The following is a 17,262-nucleotide window of genomic DNA, read 5'->3' on the forward strand; positions in this document are numbered from 1 at the left end:
AGGCAAAAGGGACAGCATGTACAAAAGTTCAGAAGCTAGGAAAACACAGGCAGCTCTTCTTTGGGCTAATTTCTATGAGAGCTCACAACTCAAACCTCGCTCTCTCTGGGGCAACTTAGCATAGGGTGGGTAGAATAGAATGGTGAGAGTTTAGGCCACAAGAGTAACTGGAGACCAGAAAAAGAACTGTCTCACATGCTAAGCTAAGGAGTTTGAACAGTGCTAAGCATGGCGTAAGGAGTTTGAAGAGAACTAAGCTAACTCGCGTGCTAAGCTAAGGAGTTTCAAGAGTGCTAAGCATGGCATAGAGAAGCTTCCCTGGTGGCTCAGTAGTAAAGAATCCTCCTGCAATGTACGAGACACAGGTTCAATCCCTGGGTCAGGAAAATCACCTGGAGAAGGAAATGGCAACCCACTCCAGTAATTCTTTCCTGGGAAATCATCCATGGGGTCACAAAAGAGTCAGACATGACAGCGACTGAACAAGAGAGGATTCTGTTTATGTTTTAAATGATCTCTCAAAAGCACAGATGAGCTGGAGGAATTGGAAAGCACTCGACAGAGTGAGAAAGGCCTGTGTATGGCAGAGAGACAACCAGGTGAAGAGAGACAGGAGCTGGAAGTGCCATGGAAGTGCATGCATCCAAAGAACTGATCCGACTGGAGCTGAGGTCTGAGGGAGGAGCCAGGATGGTGCCCAGGTTTCTAGGGTGAGCAGCTGGCTAGATGACATTATAATGCAACAGATGAAAAGTGAAATTTACAGTGCAAATGTAATACCAAGGTGCTAAAAGTATAAAGAAGTAACTGGAATGGGTGACGTTAATTAAGAAAAGAAAAGCTTTCCGCACCCCTCCCTCCAATTTTTTAGCTGTGCATGTGGCTTGCAGGATCTTAGCTCCCCAACCAAGAGTTCAGTCAGCAGTGAAAGCATGGAGTCCTGACCTCCAGGGAATTTCCAGGAAAAGCTTTTTTGGAAGGGATGTTTTGAATATGAGCTCGAAGAGGCTCATGGTCCTTTGCAAATAATTTTCTGAATATAATGTTTAAAACTTAATCTTAGAGAGTCCTTTCCGAAGGGCTCAAGTTATTTCATCCTTGTCACTTCATTTACTCCCCTTGGCATTTCTGTGAGATGCATAAGGCACATGGTGTTGTCATTTTTGATTAGAGAAAGTGTGTTACCAGCCTAGGGTGAGGAGAGGATAGAGCTGAAACCAAAAATTACATCTTCATCATAACCTTTATATTAAACATGTACTTGCTCTCATTCCTGGCTCAAGATATTTAAGCCATCTGGAGACATTCACAAAATAATCCTCAAGTAAATTAGTGTCCAGATCTAAATTACCCAATTATGTGCTAGGCTATATCCTAACATTATGAAATATCTCCTCACAAATGTGCTTTAAATTGCTATTTCAATTCCCCACATGAAAACCTTGTTACATTGACCCTTCAAGGTGGAACCCAAGAGAAAAAGACATCCTCAAAATTTCCAATTAACTGAGTTCCCATAAGCCCATCTTTATGGAAAAGGTGCAGCCTTTACCCCCATCTCCATGACTGGAATAAGTTAAATGAGAACATTGAGGCTTTGGAAGTTCTCTCCAAACAATTAAAATGAAAGATGTGTTCTAAAGGCAGCTATTGGGAATAATGTATGACAATGACTTTATCATGAAAATAGTAGCTGTGTTTTCCCACTGCCTCTGAAAAGGACCACTGACTAGCTACCACTTAAAATTGGTTTGTTGTGCAGTAACTGGCCTACCAAGAGGAAACAATGGAAATATGGCCTTATCCACAAATATACAAATATATGTAGAAAACAAATGCTTTCCTTGTAAGACCTGTCAACTTTTTTTTAAATTTTATTTTTACTTTATTTTATTTTACAATACTGTATTCATTTTGCCATACATTGACATGAATCTGCCACGGGTGTACATGAATTCCCAATCCTGAACCCCCCTCCCACTTCCCACCCCATATCATCTCTGGATCATCCCCATGCAGCAGCCCCAAGCATCCTGTATCCTGTATCGAACATAGACTGGCACTTCGTTTATTATATGATAGTATACATGTTTCAATGCCATTCTCCCAAATCATCCCACCCTCTCCCTCTCCCTCACAGTCCAAAAGTCCGTTCTATACATCTGTGTCTCTTTTGCTGTCTTGCATACAGGGTCATCATTACCATCTTTCTAAATTCCATATATATGTGTTAGTATACTGTATTGGTGTTTTTCTTTCTGGCTTACTTCACTCTGTATAATCGGCTCCAGTTTCATCCATCTCATTAGAACTGATTCAAATGTATTCTTTTTAATGGCTGAGTAATACTCCATTGTGTATATGTACTACAGCTAGACCTGTCAACTTTTATGGTCCAAAAACTCAGCCTAAATTCTTTTTTTCAAGCTTCATTTTACAACCAGATGGATTATGGCACATCAGTTCAGTTCAGTTCGGTCACTCAGTCGTGTCCAACTCTTTGCAACCCCATGAATCGCAGCATGCCAGGCCTCCCTGTCCATCACCAATTCCCGGAGTTCACTCAAACTCACGTCTATCGAGTCGGTGATGCCATCCAGCCATCTCATCCTCTATCGTCCCCTTCTCCTCCTGCCCCCAATCCCTCCCAGCATCAGAGTCTTTTCCAATGAGTCAGCTCTTCGCATGAGGTGGCCAAAGTACTGGAGTTTTAGCTTTAGCATCAGTGAGACCAAACCAAGGAAAGCCTTTCACGTCTGGGAGCCTGTGCCAGCTGCAGTGGTCAGAGGCCCTGACTGTGACCTCAGTCTTTGCTAGTCAGATACCTTGACTGTGACCCCACCTCTCGAGATGACCAGGCCCTCATCAGACTCCAGCACCGTGAGTGATTCAAGAATTTGTCCACCAATGAAACCAACATCCTTTTTCCTTTCCTTTTCTGAGACAACCTGGCAGGGGAGATAATTGGACCAAAGGCTTTCCTGACAATTTAAATTAATAAGAAGTTGAGAATGAGTTTCCCCCATTTAACCCACTTCTACAGAGTAAAATAACTGTGCATTGAGGCAGCCTCGAAGTTGACAGTGGTACTGGCAGAAATTGGGTCTTTCTCAGCTCAGGTTTCCTGAGCGAGGTGCTTAAAATGCTTATGATAAGTATTATTATTTCATACATCTCCCAGACACTGTGGCAAGTACTCTACAAACATTTTTCTGGTGTGATCCTTATAACTCACCCTCACAGGGAGCAGTATATCCGTGTATTAGACCAGGAGGAAATGAAGGAGGGGAGAAGAAGAGCTCCTCCCCCAGAGCCCCTACCTAGTTAGGGGCAGGTCCAGCCCAAGGCCTCAGCCACCATGTCACACTGCTTCTTTTTGAAAAGTATCATGCGTGCATGCATGCTAAGTCACTTTAGTCATGTCTGACTCTTTGCGACCCCATGGACTGTAACCTACCAGGCTTCTTTGTCCATGGAATTCTTCAGGCAAGAATACTGGAGTGGGGTGCCATGCCCTGCTCCAGGGGATCTTCCCGAGTAAGGGATTGAACCCAGGTCTCCTGCAGCTCCTGCACTGCAGGCAGACTCTTTAGCGCTGAGCCACCAGGAAGGCCCTTGAAAAGTATCAGATTCAGTCCCCAAAATAGGTGCATTGGCAGTAAAAAGGCAAACATTTTTTTTGTCATTTAATACTAAACCACCACTATTTTTGTTTCATGTGGAAGGTGCCTTGTGTTTTGTAACCTAAGGCCCTTGACTTGCTACAGAAGGAAAGCGGCTTACCGAATCTCAGGCAGCTTCGTGCACTCCCCAGGGTGGCAACCACCCTTTTTATTGGAATATTCAGGTGCACAGAGTTTCTTATTATATCTCTTATCAACTTGCCAGTCAGGAGCATTGATTCTCAAATTGCCAAGGAATAAACTATCAAATTACCCAGCAGTTTTCTCACCGAGCTCCTTTTGAGACTCTGTGTCATAAAAATTCAAAAGCAGAGTTAGGAGGGGACTCTCCGAGGAGCCATCCATTCCTTGTGAGTGCTGGACAGTCATAGACTTTGCTCCTGAGTCCTTAGTCCATTTTCTCCCCCATGGGACAAGGAAACCTGATTGAAGCTGGGATTCCATGAGTCTAAGTGGATCCCTGTGGTAGAGAAGAGATGGGCTTAGGGGAGAAGCCTGGGGAAGGACACCTTGGCTCTAGCGGACCCTTAATTAGACAGGCTTCCAGCAGCATTTGAAGAGGCAAGCAAACCAGAAAGAGAAAACAAGAGGGACATTTGGAAAAGGTGGAAGCGGCACTAACAGCCCACTTCAGAGCAGAAGACGTTCGCGTCCCCTCCCTCTCCCTCCTTGCACCCATCCCTGTGAGCACCTGGCCCCTTTCTCCCACTCCCCAACCCAGGAAATTCACTCAATAGTTTTGCTTCTCTGGTTTTTTCATCCTTAGGTTAAAAATGCTGCTTTTTACAAATTCTTCCCACTCACTATTGTGCTTTTACATCTTTATTAGATTGCTTATAAAATGTGGCATTTAATAAACTTAACTGAATCTCCAGGCCCTTTCTCAAAGCACTATAAATATCAAAAACTGTCAAATAGGACTTTTTCCCCCCCCATTATAGAGTTTTTATAAATGGATAGATAAATATGGATAAAATAGAGCACAAAGAAAAGGATTTTGTAAGGAGGTAAAAAGCCAACACCTTTTGTAATTTCAGAACTGAAAGGCAGTGCCTTGCCTTCCTTTGATATGTCTAGCATTTATGAAAAATTCGGTGTAGGAAAGTTGATTTTCCACGACCAACTATTTTTGAGGATAAAGACACGTGTACACAAGGACGTATTTGTACTCCTCGGTATAGAACCTTGCAGTGGTAGGGTTCTGTAAGAAATACAAGTTGTAATTGACAGCAAAGGAACAAGTACAGGTCAGAATTTGACCACGTGACTTGCTGCTGATTTCTAATTAGCATTGGTTGTACGCTTTGTCAGACAGGCCAGGCAGCCTCCTATAGAACTAAAACAAAACTGGAGAGGTGTCCAGTACATCATTGCTGACGGACTGATAGTCATGTGTAGAAATGGTGTGCCAGAACATGTCTAGGAAATGGAGAAAACAGCCCTGACTTGTAGTGTTTGCAGTTTTCCATGGTGTCAATACTTCTACCATGGCCGATTTCAAAGTGCCAATCTGACCTCACCGAACTCGAAGCTGAAAAGAGATGAAAGTAATCAGCTCATGAGGGCTGGGCCCAGCACAGACTGGATCACTCTTTAGTCTTCTTGATCAAGATTATGTGGTCCTTTCAAAATCATGAGTAGCAAGGAAGCATGCGTGCTGAAGCATAGGTTTAAATAAATCACAAACATATTACTGCTGGTTTCCAGCTATATTAAAACGTGTAGTTAGCTCAGAGAGCTCCAAGCTCCCCATGAACCCACTGTTGGCTTAGATCCCCTTGGCTGGCTGTGGGCTCGTACAGCCACACTGACCATAGTGTATGAATCATACCTTAGGATGTGAGTTTATAAAAAGTAAGAAGCTAATTATAGAAACAGAGAAACAAAACTTAAATTTGTGACTGCCTTTTAAAATGGCTCTAACAGCCACTATTGGCAACTCCATGATGACAGACACAGTTGTTGATAATAACAGAGATCTTTGCTTTTAGAAGCAGGTTTGGAAAAGTCTCTGCGGATCTGCAGAGAGAAGGCCTCCATAACTCACAGTGACTTGTGTATCCTGAACCAAAATTTAGATCTTGGAAATAATCAGCTGTAAAAGGACAGATTATTTGAAGTCAAATTAAAAAGCACTATGTTGGAAAATCAAAGATATATGACAACCACGTCAACATTAAGATGTGAACTGAAAATAAGTAATGCCTACTAACTGGGACAATCTTGTTATTTCTTTTTTCAAAAAAATTGTATTTCTAAAAGAAAAAAGAAAAAAAAATGTATTTCTTGGAGTCATCTCTGGAGACATGGGAGGAGGCAGGAGAAGTAAGTAGGCAAAAGAGCTGTTTTTGTATTTGGAGTAAAAGTTTCTTGTATTTTGAGTAAAAGTCCTGGGTAAAAGTTTATTTGCAGCCCATTCTGCAGTATTAACAGCTTAAGCAGTAATTAGGTAAGCCAGGCCACTTTCTGTATTGGTTAAGAAACCCAGCTGGAGACAGAATAGATTCTTAATTATTAAAAAATCAATAAGAAGATTTACCATTCTTTTTTCCCCGAGATGAATACTTAGTACCTTCCAATTTCAAATACAGTTTAAAAATAAGTTAATAAAAAAGGCTTTTCCAATTATGTCAACTAACATCTGCACCATTTTAGGTAGTCAAGTATATAATGCATCCTATGAAAGTGTACCTCACTTGACTTCTCACTTTATTTTAGCACCATCCCTAAAGTCTTTTTTTCCATCCATAACTCAAATAAAAACCCCCCAAAAGGCAACAGAACAACCTTATCTCCAGTGGTGTCTAGTTGGCACCGGTCTGCCCTGACCTTAGACACAAGCCATTGTTAAGGGTATAACGCATTTACATATTTTGCAATAAAACATCAGTTATTTGCATTACTGTGTCAAGTTTTATTTGATTCTTTCACCTAAAAATGACTCATTTTCCTTTCTTGTATTTTAAAAACCAACTACTCTAAGCTTGTTTGAGAATAATCAAAAATTGCCCATTTAGCTAGAAGTCATTTTCTTTTCAAAAGGCAAATGTTATTTAATCTTTCAGCTGTTCATTGTGCCATCATAAATACTTTCTTTTCAGCACAGTTGTGGGGACTGAAATGAGCCCACTAATTGCCTCCCATTTCGACTGACATGTGGTGGTTTAGTGGAAAGAGAACACAGCAGGGAGAAGGAAATAGGAGGCTGAGAAAATGAGAGCTAATTATTTTCACTGCCTCATGTCAGGCTCTGTGTCAGCCTTGTTTTTACAAACTGGAAGGTTTAGCACTAAATAAAACAAACTGGCGTCATGTTTTTATATACTGGCAGTGTCATGGAAGCAGCTGCACATCTCAAAGACAATATAATGCCTGCGTTCGCATGGACACCATCTGACAGGCACTGTGAGCCACGGCTAATGAGGACATCACAGTGGTGCCAAGTGAAAGGTGCTGAATTATGTATGATTCTTCATCAGTACAGCAATAGTCCTGTACATCATTATGAGACATTGTTTTGCTGGAGAGATTAAAACATTCTTAGTTCCAGACCCTGCAACCTATATGCGCTGAAAGAGGTTATTAATGGAATTTTTAGGGAGAGTTTCTTGTGGATTTCTTTGGGGTTGAAAAACAAATCTCGTGGGACAAAGCTGTGATGGGTCACGACACGGTATAGATAAAGAAGAGAGGCAAATTAACCATACTTGCATTATCTTCCTTTTAAAGGCAGCATAATAAAATAGAGTGTAGCAGGGTTATACATAATGATAAATAACCCAGGTGCTATCATGGGATGTTCTTCTCTCCTGCCTTTAAAACAGCAGGTTCCAGCAGCTAAGCGAGATAATAGCAATGCATGTAAAGGAGCCTTCGGAGGCCTAAACCATCAACATCTTACTACTTTTAATACCAGCATGACCAACATTTCTATCGTGTTTTTATTTCATCTTGTATGACTTCTTACATTTCAAAATAGTCAGTCGCCTGCTATGAAACTCTTTCCCTTCTTCCCCCCTCTTGAATCTTGAAAAGTTTATTTCAACCTCTGTATTTTAGATTTTAAAATATGTCCTCAGTAGACGCTTTTTTTTTTTTTTTTTTAAGGTGGAAGAGCCTCTTTGCTAGAATCTTGGGCATTCTCCAGTGGGATTTTACTTTTTTCTCTGGTCATGGGGAAGGGGGCAGGGTGGATATGGGGATTTTAAAAACCTGTATCTCCTCCATTTGACTGGGCATGCCACGTGTAGCTAAGTGAACTTGCTACAAATCTCCACGCTATAAAAATCCCAATTTTGTGAAGTTCTGTAGCAGGCAAAATTAATCTATGGTGGTAGAAATCGGGACAGTGGGTGCCTCTGGTTGTGGAGGAGATGTCAACTGGGAAGGGGCATGAGAGAATTTTCTATGGCAGTGGAATATCTTACCTGTTTAGATAATTTGTTGTCGTTTAGTCTCTAAGCCATGTCCGGCTCTTGCAACCCCATGGACTATAGCCCACCAGACTCCTCTGTCCATGGGATTTCTGAGGCAAGAATACTGGACTGGGTTGCCATTTCCTTCTCCAGAGGATCTTCCCAACCCAGGAATTGAATCCAAGTCTTCTGGATTGGCAGGCAGATTCTTTACCACTGAGTCACTTGGGAAGCCCATTTGCGTAATTACATGGGTGTTTACAGTTGTTAAAATTCATTGAACTGTACACTTAAAAACCTGTACATTTTACTGTATGCAAATTATGTTGTTCAGTCACCCAGTTGTGTCTGACGCTTTGCGACCCCATGGACTGCAGCACACCAGGCCTCCCTGTCCCTCACCATCTCCCGAAGTTTGCCCAAGTTCATGTCCATTGCATCAGTGGATGCCATCCAGCCATCTCATCCTCGGATACCTCAATAAAAAATACATTAAAAATTTTTTATGTCTGTAACTTTCAGATAAATATCTATAGGAGCCTGAAAGCTCAATGTGGAGGTCTATTTCTTCCTCAAACGTCCTGAATAATCTTGCTCCTAGATTTTTAAAGATTTACCTATAATGTTCATGTTTGTGATAAGATTTAGGTAGGAAAAAAAAATAGACAGATTGTGGTTTCTGAATTGCCAGGAACATAATATAATATTTATGTATAACTTTTGTGCTAACTTCAATCACTTTGTCTGTTTAGAAATTTTACCTCTATCCTGATGAGTTCTTTTTCTTCCTTCCTTCTTTCTTTCCTTTTTTTTTTTTTTCTTGTGAGAGGGAGAAGGGATGTCTATGTTTAGAATCACATGTATTAGCCTAGGACTCCAAAGAATTTTAAACAGCTTGCAGAGAATGTAATAGTGATTTCTCACAAAGAGATACTTAATTTAGCATTAACTGAGTGTTGTTTAGAATGTTATCTTCACAGTGTAAGAGTTTCTGTTTTATTTGGCCGGTAATCTTAATTCAGAAAAATTTTTCATGTAATTGGCAATGCAGAACCAGTTCAAATGGAATGCTTTCTCATCCTCCATTAACCACATACTTGCTCCTAAAATTATCCAGGTATTTCAGCAGCTGCTGAGATAAATGGTACATATCCTGGGAGCTCAACAGAATTATTTTTTTCATCAGTTTCCAATGCGAAAACTCCCCTCTCCCCAACAGAATGTCACCCACATCTTGTAGGTTTGCCCTGAGGGGCAGATTGTCTAGCTAGTAGAGAGGTTTTGCTCTTCAGCCCCGGTGGAGGACTTCCCAGGCTTCTGCTCCTGCTCCGCTGCCTTCCCCCTATGGATTAGTGATTAGCACTCCCCAGAGATGTCCAGGGCACAAATTCGAACAGTGGGGATCTTCTTGGGTGGGAATCTAGTTATGAAGTGAAACTGTGGTAGTCAGGACTTGCCCCGTGATTTTGCTTGTGCAAACAGAAGGGAAAAGGTTGTTTCTGCTTTGGAAAGTGGGAGTCCTCCCTAGTCACGAAGCCTAAGCCAGGGCTGGAGGGAAGTGTTTGTGATTCTGGATTCTGGCCCAATCAGTCAAGAAAAGGAGCTTACAGACAGTGAAATGGCACCATATTCACGTTTAACAATGGTCTTTTTCAACAAAGGAGAGGGAAACTGGCTCTGTTGGACTTATTGGAGACTCAGTATTTCAGTCTCTGCCTGGGAGTCCTACAAAAGAACCCGCAAGATAATTTGGACTACTTGTTGACTTTGGAAGGTGGAACTCCTCTGGACTATAATTCTTACTTTTGTTAACCCATAACAAGGAAAGTACAGGATTCAGAAAAGTCTGAGGGGAAAGCTACTCTTCATAGCACAATAGGTCTACTTGGTTTAGTTCTGAACTCCACTACTTGCTCTCTGTGCGATCTTGGTTGAGTTAACTTATCCTTCTGTGCTTCCCCTTCCTCATCCAAGAAAAGGCTCTCTGGCTGCCCATCACATTTCATAGCCATTGTCCCTCTGGCAATCTGCTGGTTTCTGTTAGGAGGGCCACATCAGATCTGTTGAAACTGGAAAGGGCAGAATTGGTGCTATCGAATCCATCTATGTAAGAAGAGCTGAGTTGTTTTTCTACTTCTATTTACTTCATAAAGGCAGTTGTGGTTATGTTGCCACTTGGCTACACCTTCTTTTTTCCAACAAAGTCCCTGGCACCAGAGTTAGTCAGTGTCCTCTGGGTCAAACTCCTGCCCAAGGAAGCTGCTTTGACTCAGCCTCCTCTCTGGCAAGGTCTCTATTCTAGACACTCTTTGGACCTTCCTGCCTCACTCACCTTCTGGCCTGCTCCCTTAGACGGCTGCTAGGTGACAGGTTGGCTAATGTAATAACAAATTGGAGCTCTGTTGGTGGCCCATATTGGCAACAATAGTAATTATTTCTTTTTTTATATTAAATGTTTTTATTTTATTGAAGTATAGTTGATTTATAATGTTGTATTAATTTCTGCCATACAGGAAATATACATGTTTGTGTGTTCAGACACTTCAGTAGTGTCTGTCTCCATGCAACCCTATGGACTGTAGCCTTCCAGGCTCCTCTGTCCCTGGGATTCTCCAGGCAAGAATACCAAAGTGGGTTGCCATGGCCTCCTTCAGGAAGTCTTCCCGGCCCAGGGATCGAACCTGCAATCCACATCTCTTACGTCTCCTGCATTGGCAAGTGGGTTCTTTACCACTAGCGCCACCTGGAAAGGCCCATATAGATGCATATATAAATTCTTTTTCATGTTTTTTCATTATGGTCTATTATAGGATATTGAATATAGTTCTCTGTGCTATACAGCCGACCCTGTTTATTCAATCTATACATAGTACTTTGCATCTGCTAATCCAAAATTCCCAATCCATCCCTTCCCCAAGTAATTACATCTTTGGGAACTCCTAATTTGGCTCTGGCACAGTGCTGAGTACTTTGTTTACATTATCTCATTTAGTCAAAATACAACAACCCACTGGTAAAGAACACTCAGATCCAGACGGGTTACATAATTTGGCTGAGGTTGGGGGGAAAGTGGCAGAACTGGGATTCCAGCTGGGATAGTTGGACTTTAAACTTGGGATCTTTCCCCTCCACTAGTGATGGCTCAGTGCATGACCCTTTTCTACATTGTTTCCATTTTAATAGGATTCCTCAACACCTTAAACCAGGTGAGTGAATAACAGAACCATTGCAGACTGCCAGAGGTGAAATGAGATCCAAAGAGGAGTCCTTCAAGGCCCCCATGGGCTCTCAGGGAAGAGAGCTGTCTGCTTTTGATTTCTGCCAGTCAGGATGGAGAGTTGTTCACTGACATCCAAAACGACTCTTGAATGTTTCCGATTCAAATATCAATACCCACATTTCTGTCATTCACATCAAACCAAAATCAATAGCTCTCCCTAGCAAACTGAGTGGTTTTTAAATCAGAGCCAATATTCCCACTATCTGGTTCCTATCACTAGCAAGAAACTGAAAAGCTAGCAACTGTGCCTTTAAAATTCTATGTTAGGCTCATAAATATATAGAATTTTTATTTTTAGTGATACTGTTGATGATTTAATTCACCTCATTCATATGAAGTCCTTTCCAATGATCTATTGGTTAAGAATTTCTTCCCTAGCATCCCATCCATGGTTGGGTCCTGTGGAATTCAGTAACTTGTTTAAATCTTGGGAGTTGTGGAGAATGCTCTTGGACACCTCTGGCTCACCAAATGACAAAAATGCCAGGAATACCTTCATTTTTAAAATTTAAAATGAGTAGATTTTAAATTTTAAAAATTAAAATGGGTAATTTAAAACAGTAAAATTTAAAGAATCTTATTACTTCATTGGTAGATTGCTTTTCTTAACTAAGGAACAATGAAATCATAGATATCCTGAAGATACCTAGGAGTTCTATCAGGTGGCTCAGTGGTAAAGAATACTTCTGCCAGTGCAGGAGATGCAGGTTCGATCCCTGGGTTGAGAAGATCCCCTAGAGAAGGAAATGACAAGCCACTCCAGTATTCTTGCCTGGGAAATCCCATGGGCAGAGGAGCCTTGTGGGCTACAGTCCATAGAGTCACAAGAATTGGACAGGACTTAGCAACTAAAGCACCACTACCTTAACACATTAAGTTAATCATCTGGGCGAACACTTCATATTTCCTTTCTTTCTCTCCCAGCTTTGTAACCACCAGTACCTACTTTTTAATGAATGGATAATGCCCCTCTTGTCTTATAACCTCTCTGATTATAGTTTTATTACTTCTCTCGCTATCTTCTTTTATGGTTCAGGTAAGAGGCTTGCTTTAAGATAAGAGAAGAAGAAATTAAAAAATTAAAGGTCTGTAACCCTACATGGAGATCCTGTTTCTCCACATTGGATTTTGGGGAACAAGAAGCTGGGGCTGCAGAGGAGGACCTGTGACCACTTGTTATTTTGGTTGTATTGGCAAAGTCTTCCCTGGCTCCTTCTGGCCTGTGGTCAATAGCTGGTCCCACTCTGGAGCTCTGACAACCAGCCAGTGAGTCCATCCTGTACCTCCCAGTTGCCCTTCCCTATTGCTTTCTTCTCCAGCTTTAGAGCCAGGCAGCTCTGTGCTTTTCTAATCCCACCTGTATCACTTCTTGGCCAGGGAACCCTAGAAAAATTCCTTAATCTGTCTAAGCCTCATTTTTCTCAATTGCCTGACAGGAAAATAAAGCTAACTTGCAGGGTCATTATGGGTATCAAATAAAACAGCACAGTGTCAGTACCCAGCAAGACGCCGGGAGCATGGTAAGCACCCCCAGCCTGGGCTCCCTCTGAAGCCCCTTCTCTATGCAGAGCTCTCCTCAGTCTCTGATCGGCAGGGACCTGCGGTCACAGAGGTGAAACAGAGGGTGTCAGGCATTTGCACCACAGTTCAAGGTCTTTTAACTGTGCTTTTGACTACCTTCATTCCAAAACTTGGAAGGCAGAAAATACAGAACGAAGTAAACTCGTCATTTCTAAGGTTTTTTATTCTAGCCACTGACTTGAGGAGGCTCTTGCTATTTCAGAGAAGAGTAATCATGACTCCAAAGAGTCATTTTCCTGCCCAGTTATCTCAGGGCTTACGTTGCCAGGGTAGCAGTGGCTCCAAAACAAAGAAATACTGAGAGATTTGTCAGTTCTGAGCGACTAATTTGACTTGTGTTAGCCAAGAGCAAGGTTTTCATGTTATTGAATAGAACTTTTCCTTCACTAATTGGCTGTCCACCTTGTGAACGTGGCCGGGCAAAGAGGGACCGTCGCCTCAGGCCTGGGCCCTTCTTGATTCTGCCATTCCCCTAGAAGCTTTCCTAAAACGTGGGACCCCTCCAGCTTCCTGCTGAAGCCAACAGGTTTTCAACAGTCTCTTTGTTCCTGTTCTTCCATTAATAATTGTGTCTGAGCTTGCTCAGGGAACATTCCAAGTCTGCTGGTGTGAAAGCATATTTTGGTTTCGGGGTGTAAGGTACTTAGTACATTATCCTTAATCTCTCAGAATCCTTTTATTATCTGATAACATAAGAGAAAGATAAATTTATGATCCAGGGGTCAAATTTGGTGCACAGACATGGGTTTCTTTTTCCTTTTAATTCCTTTAATTGCATAGTGTTTGTCCCCCAACATTTTTATTGCTGCATTTTTCTAAAAGCAAAGTTGAAAAAATGTTTTAGTAATTCTTGCATACTCACCTCCTAGATGAAAACAGAAGCATTTTATTCTACTTGTTTTGTTACATCTCTCTATCCTTTGCCATCTATCAATCCTTATTTTTTGATGCATTTTAAAGTAATATGTAGGTATCAGTATATTTTCTCCTAATGCACACATGTTAAGCATACACACTTCAGTTTTAACAAATGCGTACACCTTTATAACCCAGCTCAGCTTCCCTGGTGGCTCAGTGGTAAAGAATTCACCTGCCAATGCAGGAGATGCAGTTTGTAAACCTGGGTCAGGAAGATCCCCTGGAGGAGGAAATGGCAGCCCACTCCAGTATTCTTGCCTGGAGAATCCCATGGACAGAGGAGCCTGGTGGGCTACAGTCCATGGGGTCGCAAAGAGTCGGTCACAACTTAGTGACTAAGCAACAGTGACAATATAATCCAAACTTCTATCAGTAGAGCATTAGCATCCTTGGACACTCCCCTCATGTGTCATCCAAGTCAATTGCCATCTGCAGAAAGCAACCACTTTTCTGAATATTTTCCACTGTAGGTTGGTTTTGTCTATTCTAGAAATTCATGTAAATTGAAGCCTTAAGTTAAGGTGAAGTCGCTCAGTCGTGTCCGACTCTTTGCGACCCCGTGGACTGTAACCTACTAGGCTTCTCCATCCATGAGATTCTCCAAGCAAGAATACTGGAGTGGATTGCCATTTCCTTCTCCAGGGGATCTTCCCGACCCAGGGGTTGAACCCGGGTCTCCCGCATTAGAGGCAGACGCTTTAACCTCTGAGGCACCAGGGAAGCCCCAGTTTGTTCTTTTTCTTATACAAGATTTCACTCACTGTAATGCTTTTGTGATTTATCCATGTTGTTGCATGTACCAATAATTCATTCCTTTGTATTGCTAAGTAATATCCCACTCTATGAAAATATCACAGTCCATCCATTCTCCTGTTGATCAACACTTGGCCTGTTTCCAGTTTTCTTTAGCTATTATGATACAGCTGCTCAGAAGAATACCATACAAGTCTTTTTTCATTTCACTTGGGTAAATACTTGGAGTAGAATTTGTGAGTCATAGAGTACATATATGGTTAGTTATGTAATAAATTGCCAAAACTTTTCCAACAGTGATTTTTACCATTTATATTCCCACCAACAATCCAATAGCTCCAACTCACAACCAACATTTGATGTTCTCAGTCTTAGCCACCTGGTAAATGTATAGTGGGATTTCATTATGATTTTAATTTACATTCCCCTGGTGATTAATGTTGTAGAGCACTTTTTCATTACATCATCGTTTTACTGAAAATTTAATTAATGTACTAATATTTAAAAAACCAAGAGGTTTCTTATAAGAATCAGATATCCAAATTTTTATGAAACGTTTAAGGACCTGTCAAGACTAGGCTCATATTCCCACATGGGAACAATCAACAGAAGATGAGTGGTGGCTGCCCCTTTAGGGCAGTTACCCTTTAGATCCCCAGAGAGTCGAACCCTTCCCCTGATGCCTAACCCAATGGTTGGGCTAATTATCCATTGCCACATAGCCTCACATTTCCTGTTAAGAAGAAATGAAGCTATTTCTTGAATCTGTGTCATTATTAATACTGGGAAAGTGAAAGGTAGATCAAGAGAGTCTTATATTTCAAAATAGTGGGAAGACCACATTGCTTTGTGTCAGTGGGGAAATATCGCTACAATGTTTAGCATGTAAATTAAATGGGTCTATTTTGAAAGGTTACAATTTAAGGCTCTTAGCTGCCTGCCTTACTCATTTTTATCTGCCTGGCCCCTTTAAGGTGTGGAGTTTGCAACTCCTATTATAGAACACTTAGAAGAGGTAAATGGTGTCTCAAGACTGCCCCGCCTGGGGGTTATTTAGGTATAGAAAGAGATCTAATTTCATGTTCTTTTACTGATAAGGGGAAAAAAATTCCAATAATACTTCATTGAGAATACTTCATGTGTTATAAAACATTGAGATTTTTTTTAAAAATTGCTTTACTTTCTCAAATTCTATAATTTTTCTTTTAATTCCAGGACTGTAAGTGGAAAATGTATATGGAGATGGATGGGGATGAAATTGCAATAACCTACATCAAAGATGTGACTTTCAACACTAACCTACCTGATGCAGAGATTTTAAAGATGACAAAGGTAGGGTTCTATTTACGGCTTAAAAGCTTTTTTGAATTCACAGATATCAAACAAAGACATTAAAATACCCCAGTGGTATGCTTTTGTGCTCATGATGTTCATACCAGCTCAGCTTCAAGCTGGCTGTTGAAAGGCACATTTTATTTAGCAGATTGAGATCATAATAGTTTTTTGTTAAAATTCCACTTATGCTGTGTGAACCAAAAAGTACTACAGAAAGGTGTCGTTTAATTTTTTTTTTTAACTTTCTTCTACATTTCTTTAGGCATATTCTGTCATTTATGAAAGAAAAGAAAATGCTAATGATGAAAATATTTACCTTGAATTTTTGGGTCATGTTAAACTTTAAAAAACTTGTCAGGAGAAAGATTTCTTGAATTTCTGGAAGTACTGGGATGAGATTATTCAAAAGGCACATATTGCAGTCTTCATGGTTTCCTTGAATTCACCCCTGTGAATTCCTGGAGTGACCGGACAGTATCTTACTCCTGTGAGGTCAATAGTAGAAGCACACCCATTAAAACGCTGAAGACAGACTTAGAGAAATGCTTAGCTTCTCTTCAAAATAATCATACTGAAAACATACATATAAGACTTCAATTGCAGAAGGTCAACCACTCAGGTAAATAACCATCAACAGGACAGTTACCCTAAACGTCACAGAAGGCATGAACTCTACTACACGACTGACTGCGTATTTGGTTTTAGGGAAGAAAATGAGGCTGGCAGCAACAAGCCAGGGTGCAGACACAAAGGGGGAAGTGAAAAGAACCTTCAAATCCCCAGCATTAGACTTGCAAATGTGTTCCCTTCCCAGGCACGAGATTGCTAACCACCCAAGTGTAAAGAATCCGCCTGCAATGAAGGAGACCAGGGTTCAATCCCCGGGTTGGGAAGATCCCCTGGAGAAGGAAATGGCAACCCACTCCAGTATTCTTGCCTGGAGAATTCCATGGACAGAGGACCTGGCGGGCTATAGTCCATGGAGTGGCAAAGGAGTCAAACATGACTGAGCAACTAACACTTCCACTTTTAATTTACAAGCATATGCAGGTAGATTGACTTGATATTCTTTGTTGGATTGCCCCTGTGTACTGGAAGGTATGTTAGTTATCTGTAAAGGTTACGATCTACTTTCACCTTTCCCTTATTCTGTTGGGACAGACTGTGTTTTGGTGTCTGGGAGCCTGGACACACAACATACTTTCTCTTTCCTCCCCACCTGTGCTGTCTCTGGTTGCCGCCGGTTGTTTGTGGCTTCACTGTCACTGAGAAGCAAGTCACTGCCTGCTAACGGAAG

The 17,262-nt window shown here is 41.3% G+C and overlaps 1 protein-coding gene across 3 annotated transcripts in view; it reads left to right on the forward strand.

Annotated features, from left to right (window-relative positions):
- The window catches only part of LOC102183919 (mitogen-activated protein kinase kinase kinase MLT), a 169,857-nt gene that overhangs the window by 141,946 nt on the left and 10,649 nt on the right, over positions 1-17,262 (forward strand). For all 3 annotated transcript variants that reach the window (XM_018064757.1, XM_018064740.1, XM_005675949.3), the window contains exon 17: positions 15,846-15,962. In XM_018064757.1, coding sequence (XP_017920246.1) covers positions 15,846-15,962 — 117 coding nt within the window. The remainder of the gene's footprint in view (positions 1-15,845; positions 15,963-17,262) is intronic.

This window comes from Capra hircus, chromosome 2 (genome assembly GCF_001704415.2).
Source record: "Capra hircus breed San Clemente chromosome 2, ASM170441v1, whole genome shotgun sequence".
Lineage (NCBI taxonomy): Eukaryota > Metazoa > Chordata > Mammalia > Artiodactyla > Bovidae > Capra > Capra hircus.